The 27,528-nt window shown below is 41.4% G+C and overlaps 1 protein-coding gene across 1 annotated transcript in view; it reads right to left on the bottom strand.

Annotated features, from left to right (window-relative positions):
* Window positions 1-6,993: 6,993 nt before the first annotated feature.
* Window positions 6,994-27,528, bottom strand: part of TMTC2 (transmembrane O-mannosyltransferase targeting cadherins 2) — a 197,425-nt gene continuing 176,890 nt past the window's right edge. Inside the window, exon 12 of the mRNA XM_083463090.1 lies at window positions 6,994-10,927. Within this exon, the coding sequence (XP_083319216.1) occupies window positions 10,748-10,927 (180 nt within the window). The 3' untranslated portion in view covers window positions 6,994-10,747. The remainder of the gene's footprint in view (window positions 10,928-27,528) is intronic.

The following is a 27,528-nucleotide window of genomic DNA, read 5'->3' on the forward strand; positions in this document are numbered from 1 at the left end:
ATGCACTTATTAAAGGCAATTTTATGCATTTCTTAGTGAGAACAATTGCATGCTTACATTAATTCGGCGGATGTTTTATGCAGATGTCTCAAACCATTTTGTTACAAAGTAATCCTACTGAGACAAGTGTGTTTTGAATTTTAGTCATATTGGTATTTACACTAAGTCACCAGTGGCTTTCATGGATTTACTGCAGAGTTTTGCCCCAACATAATTTGAGGTCTAGAATCACTTTCTTGCAAGTTCCCCCCCCCCCACTGGGGAATGACAGCTGTCAGTAAAAATTTGGTTCTATGCTTTGTCTTTGGCTATAGATACATGGAGCCCTAAACGGTATGGGAACATGGTATCTTAAGAGAATGCCTTCTAAATGTAAGATCTTCAGTATAAGATGTGCATTAAGATATTCGCATAGAATCTTTGCTTGCTTGCCCTCTTTTATGAGGGATAAAGCTTACATCTAACTGGGGCAGGTCTTTTTCAGCACCGATACCCTCCCTTTACTACAGTTTCTGCTCAGCTCCTGTGCAAGATTCAAACTTGGTTAGCTTGGGGAAAGTTGTGCATGGTGCCACCTTTAGGACAGCAAATTATTTCTGCAGTAAGTGTTGGTTTGCTCACAGTCAATCGCATGTAAGTTAGTCACCTGCACAGAGTAATCGCTGGGAAATAGTAAGACGGAGCCTCACAAGGAAGTTATATGAACAAAGTAGAGCTTCCAATATATGCATCTCATTCATTCGCCTTCCTTTTGAATAATGATACAGATAACATATTTTGTTGGATCTTTTCACTCGTGTTGAAAGAGCAAGCATTCAAATTAAAGGCTAGAAGATGGAGCAAATAAAGAAAAAAGGAAGACAAAGATGTTGCATGCATTTTCTCCAGATATTAATGAGTTTTGTTGTAAATTCCAGACCAATGATAACTCCGTCTTGCTGGCACCATATGCTCCCCATCTCTTAATACAGAACATACAACCACAGCACAAAGGGGAACTTGAATTCCTGCATTTGTGGGAGTTGAAGGAGAATATGCTTTAGTATTTGCTGGAATTGTGCCTTCTTTAGGAGGATGTAAACCAGAAAAAGGAAAGAACAGTTTTGCATTAAGGCAAGAAACAATAGATTGCATTGTATTAATTTTATTGTATACTTCAGGAAATTTCAGAATACCACGGCAACCACTACCATACCATACTAATAGAAAATGCATTGCATTTCAAATTTGTCATTATAATGAAGTTTTGAAAAAGAACTCATTTCGCCCCCCTTAGATTATTATACACATTATTACTATTCCTTCCTAAGCTCAAGAATACAGATAATATTCAGCACATCCAGACACCTCATATGTACGATTGCAAAAGCATTTTTTTTTTAAGATAGCAATGCGCTCTCTCTCTCTCTCTCTCTCTCTCTCTCACACACACACACACACACTTATTTTAAATATATATAATGTGGCTTAAGATTACTCTGATAAATCAAAGCATGTATGGTGCCAAAGTCTGACCTTCTCTCCACTTCTTGGGTAAGCACATATATTGCTCTTGGGTCGGTGATATGTACTTAATAAAAGGAAAATACTGCAAATAGTTGTGGGGATGAGATATGGTCTTCAGGAGTGAAGCAAGACATTTGTGCAACTTCTTAATTTGCACTGCAATTGGCTTCCCATGAAAAACTCAATACCTTTCACAGACGGAAAGGGGAAGACTCCTGTGCGCCAGTAGGCAGCTTATTTTTGCTTATCCCGTGGAACTTCCCCTCCTTCTCTCACATTACTCCCCCCACCCAAGTATATGCAAAGTATATGTAAAGTATGGAGGGAGTTAAAGAGAGAGAGAGAAGTTCCATTGCAAAAGAAGAGGTTGTTCTGTGAGAGCAATGACTTTGTTGGATACAACCCTGTTTGAAATGAGTAGTTAATGAATGTTGGTCAATGTAATATTAAGGCTTACAAAGACTGAGAGCCAGTGCTCTGAGGATGCTGCAATCCCATTTCCTTGAGGGAATGTTTGGCACTAGAGTAGTGCCAGTGGTCCCTGCTGCCTTTTCACACTGACTTCCTCCTAATAGATTGACTGACTAAGATATGCAGTAGGCTAAGTGCTACTTCTTAGCTGATGTCAAAACATATTTATATGTGCTTTATGTACTAATGGGACTTCTGCATCAGTCACCTAAGTGCTTAATAGCTCTAATGTGGTTGCTTAATGTACTTTACTGAGAGGACAAACTGAGCACCCAAACCACTTGCTTTTATTCCATCCAAGAGATTCTTAACAGCACAATCTTGTTCAAGTCTATTCAAAGTACCCTTTGGGTTCACGGGAGCTTATTCCCAGGTGGGTGTGTATAGGTTAGAAGCCCAAATTGGCCAGAGAATGAGCTGCTTGCAGTGAGATTTGTTCCCTCTTCCTAACAATAAATAAATGAAAATGCTCCAACATTAAGCTGCTCTGAGAGAGGACAAAGTAAAGGGAAAGACACTCTGGCCTCTGCCAGAGGTACAAAAGCAGCTGTGAAGTTTCATCCCTGCCTTTCAGGAAGAGCGCCACACTAAGAGGAAGCCAGCCTGGCTGCAGACTATGGCTAGAGGACCAACAGGAATCCAAGCTGTGTCTATCACAGAAAGATTATCAGTTTGGAAGAAATCAGCTTACCCCTTGTTGTTGTTTAGTCGTTTAGTCGTGTCCGACTCTTCGTGACCCCATGGACCAGAGCACACCAGGCACTCCTGTCTTCCACTGCCTCCTGCAGTTTGGTCAAACTCATGCTGGTAGCTTCGAGAACACTGTCTAACCATCTTGTCCTCTGTCGTCCCCTTCTTCTTGTGCCCTCAATCTTTCCCAACATCAGGGTCTTTTCCAGGGAGTCTTCTCTTCTCATGAGGTGGCCAAAGTATTGGAGCCTCAGCTTCAGGATCTGTCCTTCCAGTGAGCACTCAGGGCTGATTTCCTTAAGAATGAATACGTTTGATCTTCTTGCAGTCCATGGGACTCTCAAGAGTCTCCTCCAGCACCACAGTTCAAAAGCATCAAATATTCAGCGATCAGCCTTCTTTACCTTGCCCCTAGTAAGACAAAATGTCTGTTGACCTTCATTTCTTTGTTCTGGCATGGTGAAGCTGACTTCATTTGACCACTGTTTCTCTCTGCTCCTTTCTGGCTTGGGCAGAGCAAGTCTCATAAAGGAGGTACAGAAAGGCAGATTCACCACTGCAGCCATGCTGGCCTTATTGGTATGCCAACTCTGGGCTGGTACAGCTGATGGACCAGAGGACTGAGCTCTTAGAGGAATTTATGGGCTTCAGATGTAAAGCTACTGGGATTCCAGCCCAAATAAAACATTCCAGGGCTTTCCACCACTCATGTGGTGGGAGCTTAGGAATAGCTCAAAAACTCCATGATGGCAGACCCCCAACCACCAGTGGCGCACCTCTCTCTCTGGCAAAGGTCAGTGAAAAGAAATCTATGCAGCATCCTAGCCAACAACAGTGAGTGTGGACTGGGACTGTGCTCTTAAAACTAAGTTCTCAGATTTGCAAACTATGTATGAGCCTCTCAGTATCATTGTTTTTGAATTTACAGTGGTACCTCTAGTTATGAACTTAATTCGTTCCAGAGGTCCGTTCTTAATCTGAAGCTGTTCTTAACTAGAGGCATGCTTTCGCTAATGAGGCCCCTTGCTGCCACTGTACCGCCGGCACACGATTTCCCTTCTCATCCTGGGGCAAAGTTCTCAATTCGAGGTAACTCTTCCAGGTTAGCGGAGTTTGTAACCTAAGGTGTTTGTAACTCGAGGTACCACTGTAGTTGCTGAGAGGCCACTTTTGGAGACCCCCCCCCCTTTTTACAAAAATAAATAAATAAAGCTGAATAAGAAAGACAATACCTAAGTAAAATTTTATGATTTTGGCTCTCTTTGTAAAATCCAGCTCCTTTGTACTTCTCCATGGACTCTCTTTGATGTCTCTATCACTGACACATGGCAAGCCACAGAATCAATTTTTAAAAATGGCCTAGTAGGGTAGGTACTCATAGTGAGCAGTTTTCTGACACGCTGTGTACAGTACCTTTCTAAACAGCCATCACAACATTCTGACTTGGAGACAAAATGATGATATGCTTGATAGATTATGACAGTAGCCTGGAAGGGGGTGGGGAGAAACCAAACCAAAAATCTATATATGCATTCATGCCATCAGCACGGAAAACTGCTTGGTATGCCTGACTTGTAGCACCCAGTCATCAAATGAAATTTTTGAGTGATTGATTATCGTTTGAAGAATGCTGATGAGCTCTACATTCTGAAAATCTGCTTGCAGATAATTGGCTTTATTTGTGATGCGTGTAGGATGCTGAGTCATTAATGAGGCAGATTCTACTAGCAATTTAATTTGATCAAATGTTATGAGCACCAGACACTGTTCTTCCAAATATTTCATCCAGATAAAGTGAGCATTCTTCCATCACTGGTGGCTTTCCTGAATATGTCAGAGCTAGACCAGGTATTAGCAAATTTCAAAATACGTTACTGTTGTTTACCATATGATCTTTTAGCCTCACTGTATTAAAATGTACCACTAAGTACAAAGACTTTATCAAAGTTTGAGGGGATGGTGTTGTGCAATCCTATATGTATCTACACTTACACAGAACCATGCCCTGTTGGATTCAATAGTGGCATAAAGTGAGACTCCATAAAATACAAAACATGACCCTAAAATTATAAGCTTGATAGACCAAAAACCAGGTAGGGGGTTGAAAAGTTCACACGGCATGAATTAAAGAGATCAAGCTTCATACAGCTTACCAAAGTGATGGAATGCACTGAAAAACAAGGTTTTCTGCTTCCACTTAATTCAAAAGTGGACAATTTGTGGCCTGCAGCCTAATTCAATGCAGATAATGAGGAGAGAGAAAAAGGTGTAGCAAAGTCCTGGTATCTACCCCTGACAGAGATTCCACCAAGGGAATGTAGCCACAACAGGGGGGGAAAAACAGCTGCCCACTCCTGGTATAAATTATACTTTGCACTGTTCCAGTGTCAGATTAATTTCCAATGTGTTCTAGAAGATAAACTACCTTTGGGTGCTTATGGACCATTCCATATCCTTATCATCGTATCTGAATGGTAGGACGTGGTCAATTGCCTTCCTTGCTGATCCCAGGAAAAAGAGAGAAGACGAGGTATTGGGAGAACAACTCTGGAATGTTGGATTCATAGGATGCTCAGCTTTGATGTTATTTAACACAGGCATCCCCTTTCTATTATTTCCTTTTGCCCTTGCTTCAGAATGTTCCAGTTTGTACATACAGGTTGCTTATTACAAGAACCGACAAAACCTGCTTTGAGACTTCTGGAAAATAACAACCTGATATAAAGAATCAGGAAGTAGGATGCACTGTGGACACAGTTGTGTCACTGTCACATATCCACAAAATCTTAAACATAAAGTGGAAGAGCATTTGCCCTTCTTTAAAATGGGCAAGTGTTTATAGACAAAATGGGCAAGTGTTTAGACAAACATAATACAGATAAAGTATTCTATGTCTGCAAGAAATGATATTCACCCATTGCAACACCCCCACAAATACAAGTTCTTAAAATAGATGAGCTTTAGTGTCCCAAACACCAATAACAAAAAAGTGAAGTACTCCCCAATATAATCAAGGACTGCACACATATTCACATTAAAATATAACTGCATACAAATGTCTAGAATAAGTAAGCCTGGCCCTGTTCAAATATTACAATACCAACATTACAAATGGTAGCTGCTGATAAACCCAAGGTACATTTTAATTAGGCCTTTGATGCCCTAACAGTACATGTTTAAAGACTTATGAATCCATCAGGATAATCAATGAATTATTAGTACCAAGTGTTAAAAATGAAACAAAACCTCAGACTTCAGGGGTTGTTTTTGAAGGATGTTTCCTTATGTAATAAGAATAATCACAGACTGTAGGACAAGTTTCTGCTCTGACGATCTTCACAGGAATGAGGGTGTCTTAACTGCTAGCAGCAGGGGTACGCATACCCCTAAACATTTTGTGAATCTAAGTTTTGACTCATTGAGGGGCAGTATTTCAATATGAGTAGGAAAATGAGAGTACCCCTAAACATTTTATTATTATTATTTTAGAAAAAAAGCACTGGGTAATAGTATGGCCTTTGAAAAAAGGAAAGGTTTTTTCCCCCTTTAAGGTCAGAGGCATTGTAGACAGAAAGTCTCAAATCAAACCAAAATTCAGAATTATTATCTCATCTCACTGTTGTGCAGTCCTGAAACCTGAAGTTCTTTCCCCCACGTGCTTCTTTCTGCTGCGTTTTCCTAAGCTACTCTTATGCCTCTACCAGGAATATGATGTTCCTGTCATACCACTGTTGGAGTAAAGAACTACTAACTGTGCAAGCATGTTTACTCAGAAGTAGGCCCTACTATGTGTATGGGATTGCAATCTTCCTCCCATTCTCTACAACAGTGGTGGCCTTCTGATGTTGTTGGCCACCAGTTCCCATAAGACCCATGCCCAATGGTCAGGTATGACAGGACCTGTGGTCTAACAATATCTAGAAGGTCACAGGGAAGCCACCCCTGCTCTGTAACTACTGCTGTTGGTTGGGCTTGGCATGCCAATGGAAACAGTGGTTGCTGTTAAGGTGATGTGACTTCTCTTGTTCTCTTGTTCTTATGTAAAGCCTAACAGTGAAAGAAGAACATTGGTCTTCCCAATTTAAACTGGGTACAGAGTTCTTGCATACAGAGCATAGGGATGAATCTTTTTTAGAATAACTGTAGTACACACACACACAAGCAAAGACTGACACGTACCTATTTTAAATGTACATGAAAATGTACTTTCTGAAGTTCTGGCAAGTGATTTACATCCCAAATGTTGACTTCTTTAAACTGAGTATGGGTAGAATCATTCGTTTTGCGATAATATCGAGTGCAATAGATGACAGCATGTGCAAAGTATTTGTTATCAATCATTTATTACTGAAAACAAAAAGGATTTTCTTATCTGGCACATAAACAATCATGTCTACAAAAAGGAAAGCCTACAAATCTTGATAATTTATACAAATAACAGTTCTCAAAAAAATAAAAATTTAATTTAGTAAACTTGTGCTCTTTTTTTTTTTTAAGCACTGTCTGCAATATCCACCACAAATCCCTGAGCAGAGACAACAATTTAAACTTATTCCAAAATTGAAAGTTAGAAATCCCAGCCCCATAGTGAAAATGTATGGAGGAACATGGAACAATCTTCTTATTTTTTTTTTTAAAAAAACTTCCACCTGTCGTTGTTTGAAATGAGACAGACAATGCCACCATAAAAGTGTGAACTGCTTTTGTGCAATTAATGTGGAAAAAAAGAATGAAACACAAGAAATGGAGAAGCTAGAGCAACAGTGAAATGTTACAATCAGGAAGTTGTACTTGCATCTGAAAGCTGAAATTTGAGCCATTTGGGGATGCTAGTTAGGCTGCAATCCAACACACGAGTACATAGGAGTAAGCCCATTGAAATCAGTGGAATTTACTTCTAAGTAGATATGCATAGGATTACAATTTTAAAAAGAAGAAGCAGTTTTAGAGGTTAATATAGCATTTATTTTTATAGCTGCTCAGAAATATGGTGTGGAATGATGGCTGTAGTACTAAAGACTGTAATATGTTATCATATGACTTAACCTGAAATGTTGAATTTCAAACTTGTAAGATTTTAGTTTCCTCCTTCCTAAACAGCAGTGTTTAGGCTTTCACCTTGAGCCAAGTCCAAAGGTCATTGATTCTGCAGAAGGTCAAAATGTTAGAGCTGAGGATAGGGTTGTAAGACACTTGTAACTGATGGTCTATGATTACCAAGCTTGCTAAAAGAAAAACAAAGTGCATCTAATGCAAAATGCTATTACAAATAGTGACAAATAGTAGTTATGCCGATAGAGCGATATTGCAAGACTCCTTAACATGTATACATTAAGATAGCTGAAGTGATTAAACAGCACAGAATAAATGTGTTCTCATTTCCTTCTAAGCACCAATACACACCTCAAAACATTTAAAAACACAGCGTGAAAAGCAAACTAGAAGGCTAACAACAGTTGTGAAACACTAGGTAATGACTTTATTTTTTGCTTCAGTTTAAAAATAAAGAGTGTCAACAATGTATTAATCCAGGAGTACGCAGCAATGGAATGATACTCAGTCAAAAGAAACTTTCACATAATGGACTATGGGAGTTCCCTTAATAATCTTCATTTCAAGGGTATTCCATGATATAAGGCCAGGATACAAAAAACACATTTCGGAAACTGCAGCCCCACCTTCCATTGAAAATGGCCGCTGAAACAAAAAAAGAGTTTCAGTAGCAGCTTGTGCTACGGCATGGAAGTAAAAAAAAAAAATGCCCTCAGACATGCCTAAAATTGTTTTTTGGAACCTGGCCTAAATTTATGCCCACTTGTGTTGAAATGAATGTTGAAATAGATCCTATTATGTCATTTAAAAACCTGCCTACCCAATAAAAGAAGTTGGTAAATGGCCGAAAGAGCACAGATCAGTCTAATATGTTTTAAAATATTTTTTTTAAAAAATACAGATTGTAATAACTATGCCAAATGAACTGAAATGTTAAGGAAAATGAATGGTGCCACTTTATTGCGATAAAGAAAAAAAAAAGATGCAATATTCAGTTGGAAACTGCACAAATGTTTTGCTCCCTGCATGTAGAAACGTTAAGCATATGCAAAAATAATTGGCAACCATTGTCAGTCACATAATCCCTTTCGGTCTAACACCCTGTGAATTCGCTAGATGCTAAAAGCATTAAATCCTTTTAGTTTCTTGCTGCTTGTAGCAAAATATTTCCCTTCCCACAAACTGCTGATAAATCTCATTGCTAACATTTAACCAACATATTCACCAACTGCACACGTCTTCAAATTGTTCCAGGAACATGTAGCTGCTCCGTAGGCAGAGATGCAAGTAAAAGGTTAGCATTCTGTTTTGACAGTAATAACAGGAACACGGCTGCACTGCGCTTCGGCACAAGGTAGCTGTGTATCAGCTTGATGCTGACAACTGTCCTGTGTGAGCCACAAGGCATGGTATATTCAAGCTAATACTGTGTGGATGGATGCAACTGTTGTCAGCATAATTTCAAGAGCAGTGCCACTGCCAGCTGGTCCTACACAGTCCCTTGCTCTCAAACTAAATGTGACTGCTCCCCCATGTTTCTTTTTCATGCGCCTGTCCCATTTGCATCTAAAGAGTGCTGTGTGTGTGCGCGTGTGGGACTCTCTTCTTTTTCAAAAGTTGCATGGTAGTAGAAGAAACTGATCCCTCTTCCTGCAAGGCATGGGCAAATCTAACAATTTTGGCTTTTCTACATTTTTCATCTTTCCCATCTTCACATTTCTCCACATCAGATTGTGGATTTTTCTAAACTGCTCTCATGAAAATTCACCAGAATTTCAGTGCAACTTTCTCCTAATATTCACCTGTTTGTATGCAATTTTACCTCAGACACTTTAATTTTTTTGTGCACATCACTTCCCCTCAGTTATATCCATTTTTGTGCTCATTATTTGGTTGGAGAACTGCATTGCAAAATTCAGAGAAGTGTCGATTTTGAAGGATGGCTGTGTTTTGGATCTGATTGTTCTGGAAAGTGTGAATTGTATAAGATTTATCCCCACCTGTACTTCCTGCCTTGCAACCTGTTTCTCCATCACTCGGGGTACTTTTTTTGCAACCTGATTCCAGTCCCAGAAGTGAGCTAAACCGGTATGACTTGCCTAAATCTTTAAAGCACAATAAAAAAAGGTGGCAGAGGAAAGCTCTCTGAGGAATGTTCAGCTCTCTTCTTCAATGCACACTTTTCATTTCAAATTTTTTTTAGACCACTCCCACTTTTGACAGGAACAAAGCAGCTACACAAGAAAACAAACATGGTTGTGTTTATCACATCTACAGCCTGCCTTAATTCTTCCTGCTTGGAGACATTTCTGTTGGGTGAGTGCAATGCTGCCCCTTGCTTACTCCCCTCAAAACACAGCTAACAAGGTATTTGTTAACGTCTTCAAATAATGTTCTTAACAACAGGCTGAAACAAAATGTGCCCTTGTCAAGATAGATTGCAAATTGTGTTTCATCTTTCAAATGGTTGCACTCATCTGTGAAACAGATAAGCAGGCAGCCCTAAGGAGATACACAATATTAAGACAAATTGAAAACACATTGGGTTTTAGTATACATTTTAATGAATTACAGCCTCAGAAAATAACTTAAGCCAGTCTATATCCTTTACTAAAATCCCATGTTGACTGGATGGATGTTATATAGACCAGCATGATTCTTCTACCAGAAACCACATGAAAATGAGCAATGTGAAAATGACTACGATGGCCTGGCAAATATGCTTGAAAGGGCCCCCCTTTCAAGTGCTCAAGTTTCAAATCTAATTCATTTTTATGCTTGTGGGAGTAACTATCAAGTCCTTCATGAAACTCCTGAGAGAGTTTCCACCGTTCTCTCATTATCAAAATGTCACACCAAGAAGCAGCCCTGTAGGTTCTCCTAGCAGCAATTAAAACCTTCAACACTTGCAGTGCAGTCCAACAAGAGCACTCAACAAAGTAGCACCCTGGAAGTTGTTCTGGAGTTGACTTCTTTCACCCTTTGCAAAGAAAGGTTCTGGGTTTCCCCCCTTCCAGCTCATGTCAGGTCATGTTTTAGATGTTCTTAAGCCTTGCTTTTCCATAATATTCCAGAGTTTGCGTAGATTTGACTGTGTGATGACATCATCTGGTTTAAACTGAAGGGCATGGAGATAGTTTGATTCTGCCTCCAGAAGTTTGCCGTTGAGATGAAGAATCGCCCCCAGATTCATTAGGGCAGCTGGATACTGGAGCAAGAAAGGGGAAAGCAAACATGATTAAAAGTTTATTTTGTATTTTCTTTCTCTAGATAACCTTCACGAAAGTCACAAAATTAGTCCTTCATGTTTTTGTGGCCTACTTTCATGGAAGCAATTTAACAATTCGTAATAAGCATGTAAAGGGAAGAAGGGTAAGGGCGGATTTACTGCTTACTCCAATTTTTTTATTTATTAAATTTATACCCATGCTCCCAAAGGAGCTCAGGACAGCAAACAACAAATGATGAAACAATGAAACATATTTAAAACATTTGCAGTTCAGATACAGAAAGGGAAAGATCTCAGGTCAAAAGACTTGTTGGAGGGGGAGGGACTTCAGTAGGTGCCAAAAATACATCAGAGATGGTGTTGTACTAATATTTATGGGCAGGGCATTCCGAAGGGTAGATGTCACAACTCTAAAGACCCACTTCCCATATTGTGTGGAACAGACCTCCTGAGAAGATGATATCTGCAGGAGGCAGTCATCTGCAGAGCACAGTGATCAACTGGGTATTTAAGAAATGGTCCTGAGCTATATTGGGCTTTGTGCATCAGACATGGCACTGTGTAGTGTAGACATGGAAGAGTTTTTGTTCCACTCCCATCCCAAATTGATGACCAAACAACAGGTATTACATGTAGTAATACAGGTCGGGCAGTGCCAGTCTGATGGCTGACGTGAGAGGTAATTAATTTTAAATCAACCCAAAGATTTCATAAATTATTGTAATAGTTAAGGGCTTGCTTACTTTGTTCTTTTTCAAAGTGCAAAGCTGATGATCATATTATTCTGATTAGTGTTAAGACAAGTGGCGTTTAACTGAAATCTGGCAATCAAAAATAATTATAGACAAACATTTAAAAGAGGCATCCACAAAACCGTCTGGCATCCTACTCCACAAAATGGGTAGGAAATAACAGCAAAATTCTGCACCAGGCAAGGGAGTTTTCCTAGCTGAAATCTCATTAAAAGCTTGCTACCAAATAATAGGTTAGCAATAGTGAATTGCTCGCCAAGTTGTGACCTAAATGCATTTTTGGATCCATAGAGCTGAGTCCAACCAATGTCCTGTTCCCTCTTTATTGTTTTAGAGCCTAAAATAAAGGCACTATTGCATGTGACTTGGTCTACACTGGAAGATATAATGAATAAGGTTAATTATCATTACACCACCACACGCTACTACCCAGAACATATCATAGACATATCCCACCACTACCAGTGTGAAAACTGATTGAGATTCATGGCAAAGCTGTAACTAAAGTTCAAGATGCACGTACTCTTCTCTGCAGCTCAAATCCCACATGTACTTTCCAGGCAATGTCAAAGGAATTAGGAATGCCAAAGGAAATAACAAAGTTATAATAATTGGCATAGAGCTATAAACAACATAGTGTATTTCATGGCAGTTAAAATATTGAAATAGCGTTTCCTTTCCAGATGTTTATTAGGTTCTTTGCCACTCTCCCCCCAATGTGTACAAAATATGAAGCTCCAATTGAGACAGGCATACGTATTCTCACAAATCAATGGGTACCACCCAATGATGTTCACCCATCTGCACAGCCAAAATTCATTTCCGCAATGGGACACCTGGATTCTCTTTCTACCCTGAAGTTCCCCAAATCCTTTTAGAGCAGTATTTTTTTGGGGGGGGGGGTTTAAGTGGCTGGTTTGCATGAGGAGAACAGGAAGGAGACTTCACCCAATATGTGTATATAACTGGTACAGTCCTCTTTAATCCTGTTTTCTTCTTATTGGAAAATGAGGTGTGGAAGAGGAAATAAAGAGGTAAAGCAAAATAATTTACCCTTTGCAAACTAAACCAGGTAACACTGGGCATATAAAACATAGACTACCATTTGCAGATTTTGGTTTTGCAACATGAGCCTAAATTGTTTTTTCTCTCTCTGTTAGGGAATTAGAATTTAACAGTAGTATTACCTGCCATATGTGCACTATTTCTCAGTACAGCCAGGATGCCATTCTACTCAAACATTGTAAACAAGGAGAACTAATAAATGAATTCATAAAGTACCTTTATTTCCATGCAGTACACAACACCCTGATTACCATACTGCTAGCTCTGAAAGCAATCTTGTTTACATGTATCGAAAATATCATGCTTTTTCATTCTCAGCTCATGAAAACAGGTTAAATATCAAATAAAGTGAAAACTCGTTTTAGATGTTATTTCATATTATATTTAGACGCTATCCTAGTTGACATTTGCAACCTGTTTTCTCTATAAATATAGCTAATAAACCAGCAGCTTTCATTGAATTGTAAGTTCTGAAGCTGACACAAATATCATCTGGCCCAGCTTTCTGCCCCAGCATAGATACTTCACAGAGCAAGTCATATCCACAATGCATGAGTAACTCACAATAAAGGAGATAATATCACAAGCAGAAAACAAGGGGCACTTCATCTATGACACACAGATGAAAATAAAGCAAGACTTAACAAATAAAGTATCTCCCACGAACTGTCTGGAAATATGTGAAAGCACACCATTCTATTGGACAGGGGCTGAGGAAAAAAGGAACACACCTCCAGAGTTGACAGCTAATTTTGTTTGGGTGAAAATCTCTTTCTCAGCCTAAATGTGAAAATCTAGGAGGGCTGAATCTTGTCCATTCTTATCTGATGAAATCAACAGATTGAATTTTCAAGCAATCTTTTGCATGCGAGACCAATTTTGGGATTGGCTCCATTTTTCTGGAGCAACAACTGTTGTGACAGTAGGATGTTACAAAAACAGGACACATTACAGAGGTGGGAAAGTTCGTTTTGTGCTCGTTTCACTTCCTTTTTGTAAGGCATATCCTATGTTGAACAGACCAATTCTAAATATCTCCCACAGAGAAAATACATTTCCCCTGTCAACTAATTCTCCAGAGGATCACGGCACTCAGAACCTCGGAAGGATGCCTTGCTGGAAAATGAGAAACACCTCACTCTCAATGTCAACATATTGTGAAGAGATGGGCAGAAGTGAGGAGAAGTCCCTAACTCCAAGAGGCCTGTAGTGGAGCACCAGATTAAAAGAAATGTGAGATACCTTTTAAAGATAAGAATTCTACTTGGTTTTTAAATCACGGACGTTCCTCATTTGTCTCTCTGCATATTTCACTTCAACCAAGAATGTAACAGGGTTCCCATGCATCCAGAATTTTCCAGACATATCCAGAATATCGCATTCGCCAGCAGTGTCTGGAATCGGCCAAATGTCCGGGAAAATCCGGCCGTATAATAGCCCATGTTGGCAGTGCTGATTTTGCCAATTTCCCCTTTAAATAGTTCAAAAGCGGGAAATGTTTTTGTGATCTTGCAAAAAAAAAAACAAAAAAAACTTTGGGGAAAACTAAAAAAAACAAACAAATTCTGTCTGAATTTTCACTGTTTGAAATATGGCAACCCTAGAATGTAATAAATTAATCACCTAGCTTTAGTTGATATCTTTCGGGGGGGGGGAGTCATTTTTAACATTAGAAATGGGGAACTATGCAAATTGCTTACTATTTCTCTGCAGACTCTGTGCTTGCCTGTCTGAAATATTATTTATTTAGCATTTTCACCCAGCTTAGACGTTTTCACCTCTGAAGGAAACAGTCATTCCTCTCCCACAGATGACACATAAAGTTGAAAGCATCCACACAGCACCACCACCTCTTCGCCAAGCAACTCTTCCACATTGCTTTGTGATGCGTGAGATTTGGCACTGGCACACTCTCTCTGTGGCTCACGGATGACAGAAGAATGGATGGCACCTGTCTGCTCAGGCCAGTGTTATCGCATTCTGCCAGCTGAACGCGATGAAGCCTCCGCCACAATTGCTGGGGCTTTTCTCCAAACACATAATCTTTGATTTAAGATAGATGAAGAAGCTTTACGGCACATGAGTGGTGCCAGTCAGCAGCTACCAGGGCAATAGTGTGGAACTCGCTGCAACCGCAGAACAAATGACCCCCCACACCACATGAAAGGAAAACCAACTCCTTTATTCATTTCCTTTTGGAGACGGAGGCTTTGCATCAAACGGAGCCAGCTGGAAGTCCTATTAGAGTTTTAATGGAAGTCTCTTTATGGCATTCTAGGAATTATTCCATTATTAGAGAATTCCCATCTAATCATTTTGTAGGCTTTGGAAACTTATTGCCTTACTCCTCAGACTTTGCTGTGCTAGTTAAAAAAGAAAACGGTTCGCCAGCGAGTGTGTGAGCTCAGCCACTTTGGTACTGTGGCAAATGCACATGATAAGGGTCACAAGCAAATATCGGAGTGCAACTGGTTCAGCCTAAGAAGTGAAACGTCCTTTACGCAACAGAATTTTAACAAGCAATAGGTTAAGGAGTGAACTAAAAGGGGAAATATTGCATTTGCAAGTACAGGCAACTTCTCATTTGTGTGCATGCACATGGCCACAAACCCAGAAGTGGCACAAATGGGGAGGAATGGCTGTAAAAGAGGGGGGAAAGGGCAAAAATGGTGCAAAAACAGCGTCTAGCAATCCCACGACCTTCACAAGTGCAATCCTAGGAGCCTTTGCACTGACGTCTGAGGCCTGTAGAGCTGGCTTCCTCAACCTCGGCCCTCCAAATGTTTTGAGACTACAATTCCCATCATCCCTGACCACTGGTCCTGCTAGCTAGGGATGATGGGAGTTGTAGACCAAAAACATTTGGAGGGCCGAGGTTGAGGAAGCCTGCTGTAGAGAGTAGGAGTTTGAGCAATTAGGTTTGGAGGGAGCAATTGTGGTGGAGTTGGTGAATTTTTGTTTTTTCAAAGACTTCCAGAGGTTTAGAGGGTGTTTGCAGGCTTTTTCAATGGTGTTTCCAATATACGCAATTTCACTTAAGTGTGCGGTGCCTCAGAACGTAACCTCCACATAAATGGGGAGTGGCCTGTAGAGGATAAAGAGTACACCTTGAACCCAAATTAGAATCCTTTGTGGAAGGACCACCTTTCAGGAATCAGATTTGTGTGCTGCGACAAGCATTATGGACTCCTAGGGAGAGTTGGTAGTGCCATGCTCTGCTCCGCTACAGCAGGGGTGGGGAATTTAAGTTGTTGGGCTCCAACTCCCATCAACCCTGGTGTTTTGGCTTTGCTTGCTGGGGCTGATGGGAGTGCAGGAACATCTGGAGGGCTTCAATCTTGCTGCTTCTCCTGTTCTGCCTTTTCTCACAGTTTAGTGTCCCCACTTCCCTGGCTGACTTTTATGTATTTCTCTTTTCAGCATATATGACCACATCCTGCATTCTCCATTCACTCCCACACAGCTCCTCTTCTAAACAATCCCTCATTTGCCTTTATACTATCAGCCAACAGAACTCCATTTCTTCATTCTGTCTCCCTGCTAAGTTCAAGTCATATACTCTTATCATTCCAAAATGCAATCTTCTTTTGCATTGCCTCTGCTGTTCTCCATCTTGAACAGGGCCAGGGAAGGTCTTAATTTGTATGCTAACTCAGACTACCCTTGGGCCATTGACAATTATTTGAAATTGCTGCCTGAATTAGCTCCCTGCTTATAGGTAGACAATTAGAGACACCACCACATACAAGGCCAAACTTCTTGCACACCTCTGTTAAATGCTGAGCATGTTCTGAATAGGAAGACAAACATGCATTGCTAGTCTGCTGCCCATGTGACAATTACTACCACGAGAAAAAGTTCAAGAAGATGCCATCGGACCAATGGTCCAGACATTCAGTCCTTTGTTATTTCCTGACAGGGGAGGCCATGCACAACAAAAAATGCACTGGGTGGCTAACGTTTTGTCTAAGGTCCATTCATGGTACCTGATGTTTGAGCGAACCTGAGCTTGAGCAAAGGTTCAGCCAGTATGGAAGCAGGATCTGCAGCAGATATGTTGTGATACTGGAGGGCTCCTTAAAGCTAAGAGACTGCTCATCAGCAGGAGCTGGGATGGGAACTCAGATGCAAACTGGGCCTCAGACATAAATTCAGAGATCCCAAATTAGGGATACCTAAAGGAGAGCTAGAGATGCGGGTGGTGCTGTGGTCTAAAACACTTGGGCTTGCTGATCAGGTTGGTGGTTCGAATCTCTCAATGTGGTGAGCTCCCGTTGTTCAGTCCCGGCTCCTGCCAACCTAGCAGTTTGAAAGCATGCAGTGCAAATAGATAAAAAGGTACCGCTCTGGTGGGAAGGTAAACTGTGTTTTTGTGCGCTGCTCTGGTTTTGGCCGAAGCGGCTTAGGCAGAAAAACTATCTGCGGAAGCGGACAAACGCCAGCTCCCTCAGCCTGTAAAGCAAGATGAGCACCGCAACTGCAGAGTTGTTTGCGACGGGACTTAATTGTCAGGGGTCCCTTTACTTTTACCTTTAAAGGAGACCTATAGGGAGCTGCTATCCAACCTTTATAGCTAGCCCCTCCTCTACCTGGGTGACCTGCGGAGTTATAAGGTACATTTGGTCCCAATCTTGGCTTTTCCGTGTTTCTGACGATTGCCATTCCTGAACAGGCCCCTGGCAGCAAGATGTGAATCTCATGAGTATTCAGCACCATTTGGAATGGCTGGGGAGAGATGATCCAGCAGAACCTTGATGTCCATTTTTCATGGATGAACCTTATGCCTTGGAATCCAGGAGTTTAAATATAGATTTAATTTAAGAACTAGTTAAGGGGGCTCACTGCTGAACTTTACTGAACTTTACTGAAGTGAAAAATCTTCAAGACACAGAAACGACTTTAATATTTGAATAGTGAAAGTTCACTTCGAAAACATGAAATGCAGAGCTTTTGAATACGAAAGAATGAAAAATAACACATTGTTGTTACATTGTGTGTGTGCATGTGCTTGTAGGCATGCCTTGGGGGGTAGGATGGCCATTGGAAGTCAGATTTCTCACCCTGACCAGGAATGAATGGAGGGAGGGAGGGATTTCTGCATTCCAGTGCAGAATATGTGATTAAAATATGCTGGCAAGACATCCAACTTCCTCTCTCTCTCCTTCCCCATTTCTAACAAGTTTCTCTCTGGTAAACAAAATACCCTTGTTTGCTGGGTTTTAGTGAAAAAAATAAAAAATAAAATAGAGGTCAAATCTCCTGACTCTCCAAAACTGATTGAAGTGTCATTAGTTCACATCAGGCATGCTCAGTCAGGTGGTTTTCTTTTCTTTTTAAAGAACAAACAGTTGCAAGGCCTTTGCAGCTGAATGAGATTTAATGCTCTGAAAAGCACGCTTCCCAAATATTTTAGCCGTGTCATTAGACAGCTCCCTCTTCTAAATATAAAGAGCAACTGATCTCCATTTGGAGGTTTCAGCTTGCTAATTGAAAACATGCACAGTGGCTTGATAAAGCGCAATGAAGTAATAAAAGGAGAAAATGAAAAAGATTTATCTGCAGGCAGCATCACCGAGCATGAAAGCTCCTCATGGTGGCCCTGCTTCATCTTGCCGATGACCAAGTTATAATGTGCTGTCAGGCCTTTTAATCCTCCTGTGGTGACGGCAAGAATTTTCACTTGAACTTTTATTACTGATGTCACTGTCATGCTGCAGTGTGCTATTTTCCAAAGCAATCAAAATGTCAACAGCTTCTTTTTATTGCTAAAGAGAACTGTGCACAGCTGAATCATTTCGGATGTGGCATTTATTTTTTGACAAACCCCAAAGTGTTACCTTTAGAGTTAGACTGGGACAAAGAGGCTGCCCTTGAGGTTATTGGGGATGCTACTTTAGAAAGAAGGTGCCGATCCCCAACAAGGAACTACAACACACAAATCCTGACCGGGAAAGCTGTCTGCAAACAGATGCCGGCTCCCTTGGCCTGAAATGCATAGTCAAGTTTGACTGGACTTAACCGTCCACGGGTCCTTTACCTTGACCTTTACCTGCCTCTGGGTGGGAATCTGAATTTTAAACAACAGGAAACCACAGAAAGAAATGCTCTGTACATAATGGAACAGTTTGTAATGATCTTTACTTTTGGAGCATCTCCTTTCAACAGATAATGGATAGTTGACATACAACCTTAAAAGGGAGAAGCATCTTGGAACTGGTTTAGTCTACTTTACTTATTCAAGTTACCATATCCAAGGAGAACAATTTCTTAGCACCATGAAATGAACGTCATGCTGTTTGGGTTCTGATCCTCCAAACTTTTCTTCCAACTTGGATTTTTTATTTTTTTAAAAAAAATCTTATATTTTTTAAATTTTTTAAATTGTTTTTGCGGGGGCGACTGTTGTTCAAATACACTCAACTGGTGAAAGCTATTTGTCATTTACATTTGTACAAATTTCTTATGTAATGGATTATATACTGGCGAAGTATGAATACAAAACTTTAAACTACTAAGTATTACATGGCAGCCTAGGAATCCCCAGGGAACATTTACTGTAAAAGTAAGCCTACAGTTTTTGCAATAGCTATGCACCGAGAGCTCTGATACACAGTTAAATACGTATGCTCTCCACAATTATTCATTCAAGCCATATGGAAACCAAGCTGCATATTTAAAAATATTATTTCATTAGTATAATAAAACTTACCAAACACTGATAAAAGCTATATATATATTTAAATACTGCAGCTATTTTTTTTTTAATACTGCAGCTATAATTTTTTTTTAAGTAAAATTCTAACGTATGTTATGGACCTCACAAAGTGCTTATAATTAAACTCCTCTGGCTTTCTAAACCAAATACTTTCAGGATTATACAGCCCATAATTATTGCATGCAATTGTCAAACCATTTGGCGTTAAATGCAAGCATATTCAAATCACTGATTTTTTGTTTATAGGTCTCAAGCTGTGCTTTCATTCCTAAAACCTGCAATTCAATCATTTTCACATCCAGCAATTTGTTGGATTTATCAGACAGTAGCTTTTTTTCCCTACTAGCAGTTGGGAGTTCTATCAAATGAAAGATGTGATTCAGATCAATGGCAACCTTGCAACTTCTGCAATATCTGACATTTGATGCCATAAGCTGTAATAGCTTGGCAAAACAAATACCAGAGGTAGAACGGAATGACTGCAAGCCAGTATGATCAGAGACACGCTGATCCAGGGAAGTACACTGACTGCAAGATCATTTCTATTTGTATTATGGAGTTCTGTACTCTCACTTACACAAAGAATTTCAAGTTGTTATCATACTTCTGATGTTTTGAATATGGTTCAAATTAAAATAAGCCACCGAGAAAGGAGTTAGGTTTATGAATTATTATTGTTCTTGTTATTTATTAATTTATGTACCACTTATAGGCCAAAATGGCTTCTACGCAGTTTACAGCTTTAAAATCAATTATTCAAGCCGTATGTAATTAAATTCCACAATAACAACTCCATAAGCACATTAAAGTATGCTTAGTTAAAACAGACAAGTCGATTAAAAAAAGTGACAATGAAAACGGTTTTTTTAAAAGTAACATTCTAAGATCAAATGCAACCCGCCAGTAATCAAGAATTTCCACAAATCCTGCGAGTACAACTAGCAGTCTAGTCCATGGGTAGGCAAACTAAGGCCTGGGGGCCGGATGCGGCCCAATCACCTTCTAAATCTGGCCTGGAGACAGTCCGGGAATCAGCGTGTTTTTACATGAGTAGAATATGTCCTTTTATTTAAAATGCATCTCTGGGTTATTTGTGGGGCCTGCCTGGTGTTTTTACATGAGAAGAATGTGTGCTTTTATTTAAAATACATCTCTGCATTATTTGTGGGGCATAGGAATTCGTTCATTTCCCCCCCAAAATATAGTCCGGCCCCCCACAAGGTCTGAGGGACAGCGGACCAGCCCCCCTGCTGAAAAAGTTTGCTGACCCCTGGTCTAGTCCATCAAAACCAGTTCTGTCAATGAACATGATAGCTTCATTGCAAGATTCCTCTCCAAGCTCTACTTTCATTGATATGTTCTCATATTCACTTGAGGCTATGAGGAGAAAATAGCTAAATACACACACAGGAACAGATGAAGCTGCCTTGTGCTATGCCAAACCATTGGCCCATCTGGTTCAGTACTGTGGCTCCCCAGGGTTTCAAGGTAAGGAGCCTCTCCTAGTCGTACCTGGAGATGTTGAGGCTCACACCTGTGACCTTCTGCATGCAGAGCTGATACTCTGCTACTGAGCTACAGCCCAAATATTTGTAAACATGCTAATGGCCAAAAACGTCAGAGGCATTGGCCCAAAGCTGCTCTGCCATTCACATCACTCAAATTTCCACCTGACAGTTCCCACCTTTCGCTTGTGTGTGGAGCAATTCTCTGTTTCTGTCACTCTCTGTAGGAGAGAAAAAAATGTGGTGTGAGAAAATGCTCTCTGCGTTCTCCAACCAGGGCATTGAAAAGAGCTCTCCAGAGTGCTGCTGACCATTTTAAGCAATGCGACTCCACGGCAGGAAAACTTGGGCAGAGATGATTAATTGAGAGCTGACAGTACATGACAGGTGCATCTTTTGTGATTCAGGAAAAGCTTTGTGAAGCAAGGCATCAAGATTAGGAAAGGGACAGGGACCTTAGCCGGAATCACAATGATTGTCAACATGAATATTCAAGAACTCCATGAATGGGCCACTGTTTGCATTTCCAAATGCAAACTACAAAACAGAACATGGCAGTGATATTTATCAAATGAAACAGTTAGTAGTAATGTGACACCTGAGGTTACAGCCTTTAAACAGACCCCAAAGACTTCTCCCACCCCTTCCCCCAACCCCATCTTTTACTTATTTTACTACTGGCCCCAAACACATAAAATTTTATCTGATGCTGCTTTTATTACATTATCTATTCCATTGTTTTTACTATTTTTATCATAAGATGCCTTGGGAGAACTTAGTATAAAAGGCGGGGAAGAAATAAAAAGAAATTGAAACAAACCAAAACATGCATATACACCAGTTCACTTTATGTCTTTTTAAAATTTAGGCCAATGAAGCTAGAAATGGTCCTAGGTTTTGATTTAAGTTAAGCGGCAACCTTGATCTTTGTACTCTCTGTCCATTAAGTTAAAGTCTATTGTAGTTATTTCAACAGAAAAGTACTATTAGCTTAAGGTTACCAGACGTCCCCAGGTTTACAAATCAGTCCCCATACAAAATCAATTGAAGTTGAAAAGTGTCCCTGGATTCATTGGAAAAAATCTGGTAACCTTATATTAGCTTCACCTTGCCCTGATAAAGAATGTACAATAATTCCATGAATCTGACAAAAATTGGAAGATTTTGAGGTTAGGTTTTTTTTAATAATAATAATAAGAAGAAGAAGTCAATTTGCAAGATAAATTTGAGCCCCAGGGCAAGGCAAGCATAGAGAGTTAACCCAATAATTCTCAACCAAACAGACTAGTAAAATACACACTCCCATACAGTATGCAACAAGCCATAAAAGCAGAAGCTATGAAAAAAGTCAATTTCCTTCACATCATGTAATTTATTGTTGTTTTTTTAAAAAAAATGCAAAGTAGTTGTGAAATATTAAATATAAAAGGCAGGTGGGATAGCTCAGTTGGTAGAGCATGGGACTCATCATCTCAGGGTTGTGGGTTTGAACCCCACACTGGAAAAAAAGATTTCTGCATCGCAGGGGGGTTGTGACTAGATGACCCTCACGCTCCCTTCCAACTCTACAACTCTATGGTCCTATGATATCAACTATGCCCCAGCTCTAAACAGTGTTCTCCAGATACACCAGAGGTGCTGGCCAGCAACCAAGCCTTCAAAACATAAAGGTGAGAAGGACTGAAGAGCTACTGAACAGGATAATTTCCAACCATAACACTGGAACATTTCAATGCTATTTAAAGGATGTGTATTTTGTATGCAATTCCAGTACACACAGGTGGAGCTGAGCTCCTGGTCAGCAGCTTTTGAACTAGCTGCTAATTTCTTTTCCATGTAATAAGATCACATGGAGAGACTCATAGTATCTGCATGTGGTTTTCCAATTAAATTTTTCAATCGTGGCCTGTTTTTCATGTGCCCTTGCTCTGTTTAATGTAGTAATTATTTTTTAATTTGGCCAGCTGCCTAATGCCAGGGCAGCGGGGTCCATTATGAAAAATAGTGACATACAGCAAAAACAAAACAAACTTAACTGTTTCAGTTCTGAAGACGTTTACACCAGTAAGGGGGGGGGGAGCAGATGTGTAGCACTCTACTGTAAGGAAAAGGTATCGGGGAAAAGAAAAGTGGAATGTGGACTTAAATATATGACTAGGATAGCCACATTTCTTGGGACCAAGTTCTCTAAAACAGCAAATGAAGAAGTAAATTGTTTCTGCCCCTCTTATAGAATTAGAGGGTACCTCCAGGGCCGTCTATCCCAACCCTCTGAAATGATGGGGTCATTGCAAAATGGTGGGTGGGCGTTTACACAATTGAATTATACCACCTACAGTATGAGACTATACAGGCAAGATTTGTTCATGACAACTAGGCCTTGGAGGGGCTGGTTCGGGATGCCCTTTGAAATCAGACTGTTGTAAAGAGAATATTTATGTATTTAGAAGACCTCTGTACCACTGTTTAGAGCAATCACCTCACGAAATGGTATCTAGTCCATAAAAAGTCATTTTAACAACAGACTAAAACCAACCCTAAACAATAGTCTCCGCTATCCTGCATAGCCAGTGTTAGAGTGCCAGACTAGGCCCAAAGGGCCCAGGGTTCAAATATAAACTCATCTATAAACTCAATGAGTGACTTTAGGCCTGTCACAGCCACACAGCTTAATCTACCCAATGGGGTTGTTGTAGGACTTAAATGAGGAAGGGGTGAATCATGTTTACCACCCTGAACTCTTTGAAGAAGAAGGTGGGATATAAATTCAACAAACAAACAAACAAACAAACTCCATCAGATACTACTACACTAAGCATTTGTCTCTTACCAAACACATTGCTTTATTTATTAAATTTCTATGCCACCCTTCATTCTAGGGTCACAGAGCGGTTTACAATATAAAAACACAAAAATACATATACTATAATTTAGAAGAAAGGGTTTAGAATATTATCACAAAAGCACACTAATGAACGAGCAGTTAGAGGAAGCTTTGCTTTAAAAGAAATCCCTCCATCATCTAATCAATTAATGGGGCTGTTTTCGAAATAAGACTTAAAATACTCTACAAGGGGTGAAAATCTTGCTGGATTCTTTTTAGCAGTAATTCAAATAGATGGTTTTATTTCTGAAATGCTGATGTACTGCTGTGACCTCTATATTTCGCTGCACTTTATTTTGATTGACACTGAGGGGTACATTCAAAAGGCACAGACCACAGCTCTGGAGAGAAAATTATGTGGGCATAATTGTTATAGGATTATGAGTAATTGGTAAGAAATAAAAAGCACAGTCTACACTTCCTATTCAAGCATGACTACATAGCCATCACATTTTAAAAGTTATGAACAATCATCCCCTTAGCTTAATGGCTACTCATAATTTTGTATGTGTATTATCTTATAACTTTCAAATGTATTCTCAAATAAGGTGCAAAACAAGGCAAGAGGAACTCTGCTATCTGAGATGAAAAGTTTATCTAGTCTAGAATCCTGCTTCCTAGAGCAGCCAACCATGAATGATTAAGAAATCTGGAAGAGGTCCTGCAAAGCAAAAGCCTTCTCCTGCTGTTGCACCCCAGCACCTTGAACTCATAGAATCACAGAATTGCAGAGTTGGAAGGGGGTCACAAGCGTCATCTAGTCCAACCCCTTGCAATGCAGGAATATGTTAGGGATTGATTAGCTGCTTGTGCGTAAAAACGTGCTCCCTCAGAGTTTGTGCGACCCCACAAACCTCCGTGTGTGACGGAGCTCCTCAGACATGTCTGCTCTAGTCACTAGTAGAGTCCGACAGTGGCTGTCTGCGGAAGCGTTTCCAGCAAAGGAGCTCCTTAACGGAAACGCGTCTCCTGGACTCACGGCGTGACAGTTTCCGGCGAGGTGTGGGTCTCCCTATGGGAGACTCAGATACCTCCCCACTGTTCTCGCTGGAAGCTTCCCTGAGCCCTCCCTCCTGCTCGCATTCCCTCAGAGACCCACTCCTCCCCCTGCTGGTCCCTGCTTCAGCTGTTGAGTCTCTTTCTTCCTCCCTGAGTCCCTCCACCACCTGATGCTCCGATGGCAGTTCCCTGACATCCACCTCCCCTCCAGGGCCCCCCTCACCCCCTCCCATTTCCTCTCCCCTGGGAGGTGAAGGGCTAAAACCCCGAAACGAATCTTCCTCATCTTCCGACGTCTCGAACAATTCCCTCCATCGATCGTCGTCCTGGCTCGCTGAATCCTCTTCCTCTTCAGAATCTGGGAACCCCTCCAACTCCTCTTCCTCGTCGGTGGTGGCAAAGTATTCCCTTCGGAACCTCGCTACAGGCTGAGGCTTACGTGGGAACCTCTGATGAAAAGTCTCTATTAAAACTTCGTCATTGACATCCTCTGCCCTAACCCAGGTGTTTTCCGACTCCGGTTCCCCTTCCCACATTACCAAATACTCTACTTGATCTCCCTTCCACCTGGAATCGAGGATCTCCGCTACATGGTAGCTGTGTTCCTTCTCCTCCATCGCTGGTCCCCTAGTGACCCTCCCTTCACTGTCTCCTCTATACGGTGACAGCAACGACCTGTGAAAAACTGGGTGCAGCTTCATGTGGTTCGGTAACCGGAGCCTGAAAGCCACTGGATTGACCTGCTGCATGACTTCAAACGGACCCAGCCTTTTGGGTCATAATTTCTTACAACCTCCTTTGAACGGCAACCCTTGGGTTGACAGCCACACCTGGTCCCCCACCCTGATGCTTTCACCTTCCCTTCGGTTTTTGTCTGCCTGCCTCTTATATTCCTCCTTAGCCCTGTTTAAGTTGAGTTGGAGCTGGCGATGGATCGCTTCCATTTCTTCAACGAACTGTTCTGCAGCTGGAACGCTCCAGTTCTCCCCCTCCCCCCCTGGGAAGGCTCTGGGATGGCACCCGTGATTAGCCAAAAAGGGGCTCATCCCCGTGGACACGTTTTCTGCATTGTTGTAGGCAAATTCTGCCAACGCCAGCTTCTCCACCCAATCATTCTCTCTGTCATTAACATAACACCTCAAATATTGTTGGAGAACCCCATTTGCTCTTTCCGCCTGCCCGTTGGTTTCTGGATGACGGGCCGTTGAAAAATTAACCTCTACATGCAGTAAGCTCATGAGCTTCCTCCAGAACCTGGAAGTAAATTGTTTCCCTCGGTCTGAAACCACCCTCAAGGGGGCGCCATGCAACCGAAACACATTCTCTACAAACAATTTGGCTGTTTCTTCTGCTGTGACCGCATGTGAGCAGGCTATAAAGTGGGCCATTTTAGTTAACAGGTCTACTACAACCATGATGGCTGTTTTCCCTCTAGACCTTGGCAGATCAGTCATGAAATCTATTGCCACTGCTTCCCACGGTCTTTCAGGTGTGGGCAGTGGTTCTAATAAACCAGCCGGCGCCCGCCTCTCCCTTGGCTCTTTGGCATTGTTCACACCCCCTCACATACTCCCGCACATCTTCCCTGACCTTGGGCCACCAAAATTCCCTGGTAACCAGCCACATGGTCTTGTGTTGCCCAAAATGCCCTGCTGTGGGGCTATCGTGCAGCTGCTTGAGTACCTTCTCCCTCAATTCCCCTTCAGGTATATATAACGCTCCCTTATAATACAATGCCCCGTTTCTCTCCTCAAAACCACCGGATTTGTCTTCCTCCCTCCTGAGATCCCTGAGTTTGTCCTGGGCGTATGCATCCTGCACCGTACCCTCTACCAATTCCCTTTGCCCCACCAAAGTCGCCCCACACACCCAGCGGTCCTCTGGAATGATATGGGTTTCTTCGGGTGCTCCCTCCCCCTCCAAATATTCAGGTTTGCGTGAGAGAGCGTCCGCCCTAACATTCTCTGGGCCTGGCACGTAACAAATCTCAAAGTTAAATTTGGAGAACTCCTGGGCCCATCTCAACTGCCTTTGGTTGAGCACTCGCGCAGTTCTCCAATACTCTAGATTTTTATGGTCCGTGCACACTTGCACCTTATGTTGTGCACCAACTAGCAGATGCCTCCATCTCCGGAACGCCTCATGAATAGCAAGAAGTTCTCGGTCGTACACCGTGTAGTTCCTCTCGGATTTGTTCAGCTTTCGCGAAAAGAAGGCACACGGTCGCCACTCTGACTCCTCCTTCCCCGGCTGCAGAAGAAGCACCGCCCCTATGGCTCTGTCAGATGCGTCTGTTTCAACCCTTAGCTTCTTTCGTAAATCCACATGCAGAAGTTGTTCTTCAGAGGCGAAGGCCCTTTTCAGCTCCTCAAACGCTCGCTCCGCCTCCGCCGTCCATACAAACTTCTTTTTACTGCTGAGACAGTCAGTGATGGGCGCCGTCAGATGGGCGAAGTTGCGGATGAACTTACGATAAAAGTTTCCAAACCCTAGGAACCTCTGCACATCCTTCTTGGTTTTGGGTGTTTTCCATTCCAGCACTGCCTGTACCTTGCCGGGATCCATGGCCAATCCCTTGTCTGACAGGCGGTACCCCAGGAATTCCACCTCCTTGGTATGGAACCGACACTTCTCCAGTTTGACCCACAGCCTGTTGGCTT

Source organism: Podarcis liolepis, assembly GCF_965112155.1.
Source record: "Podarcis liolepis genome assembly, chromosome: 10".
In the NCBI taxonomy this organism is placed as follows: Eukaryota; Metazoa; Chordata; class Lepidosauria; order Squamata; family Lacertidae; genus Podarcis; species Podarcis liolepis.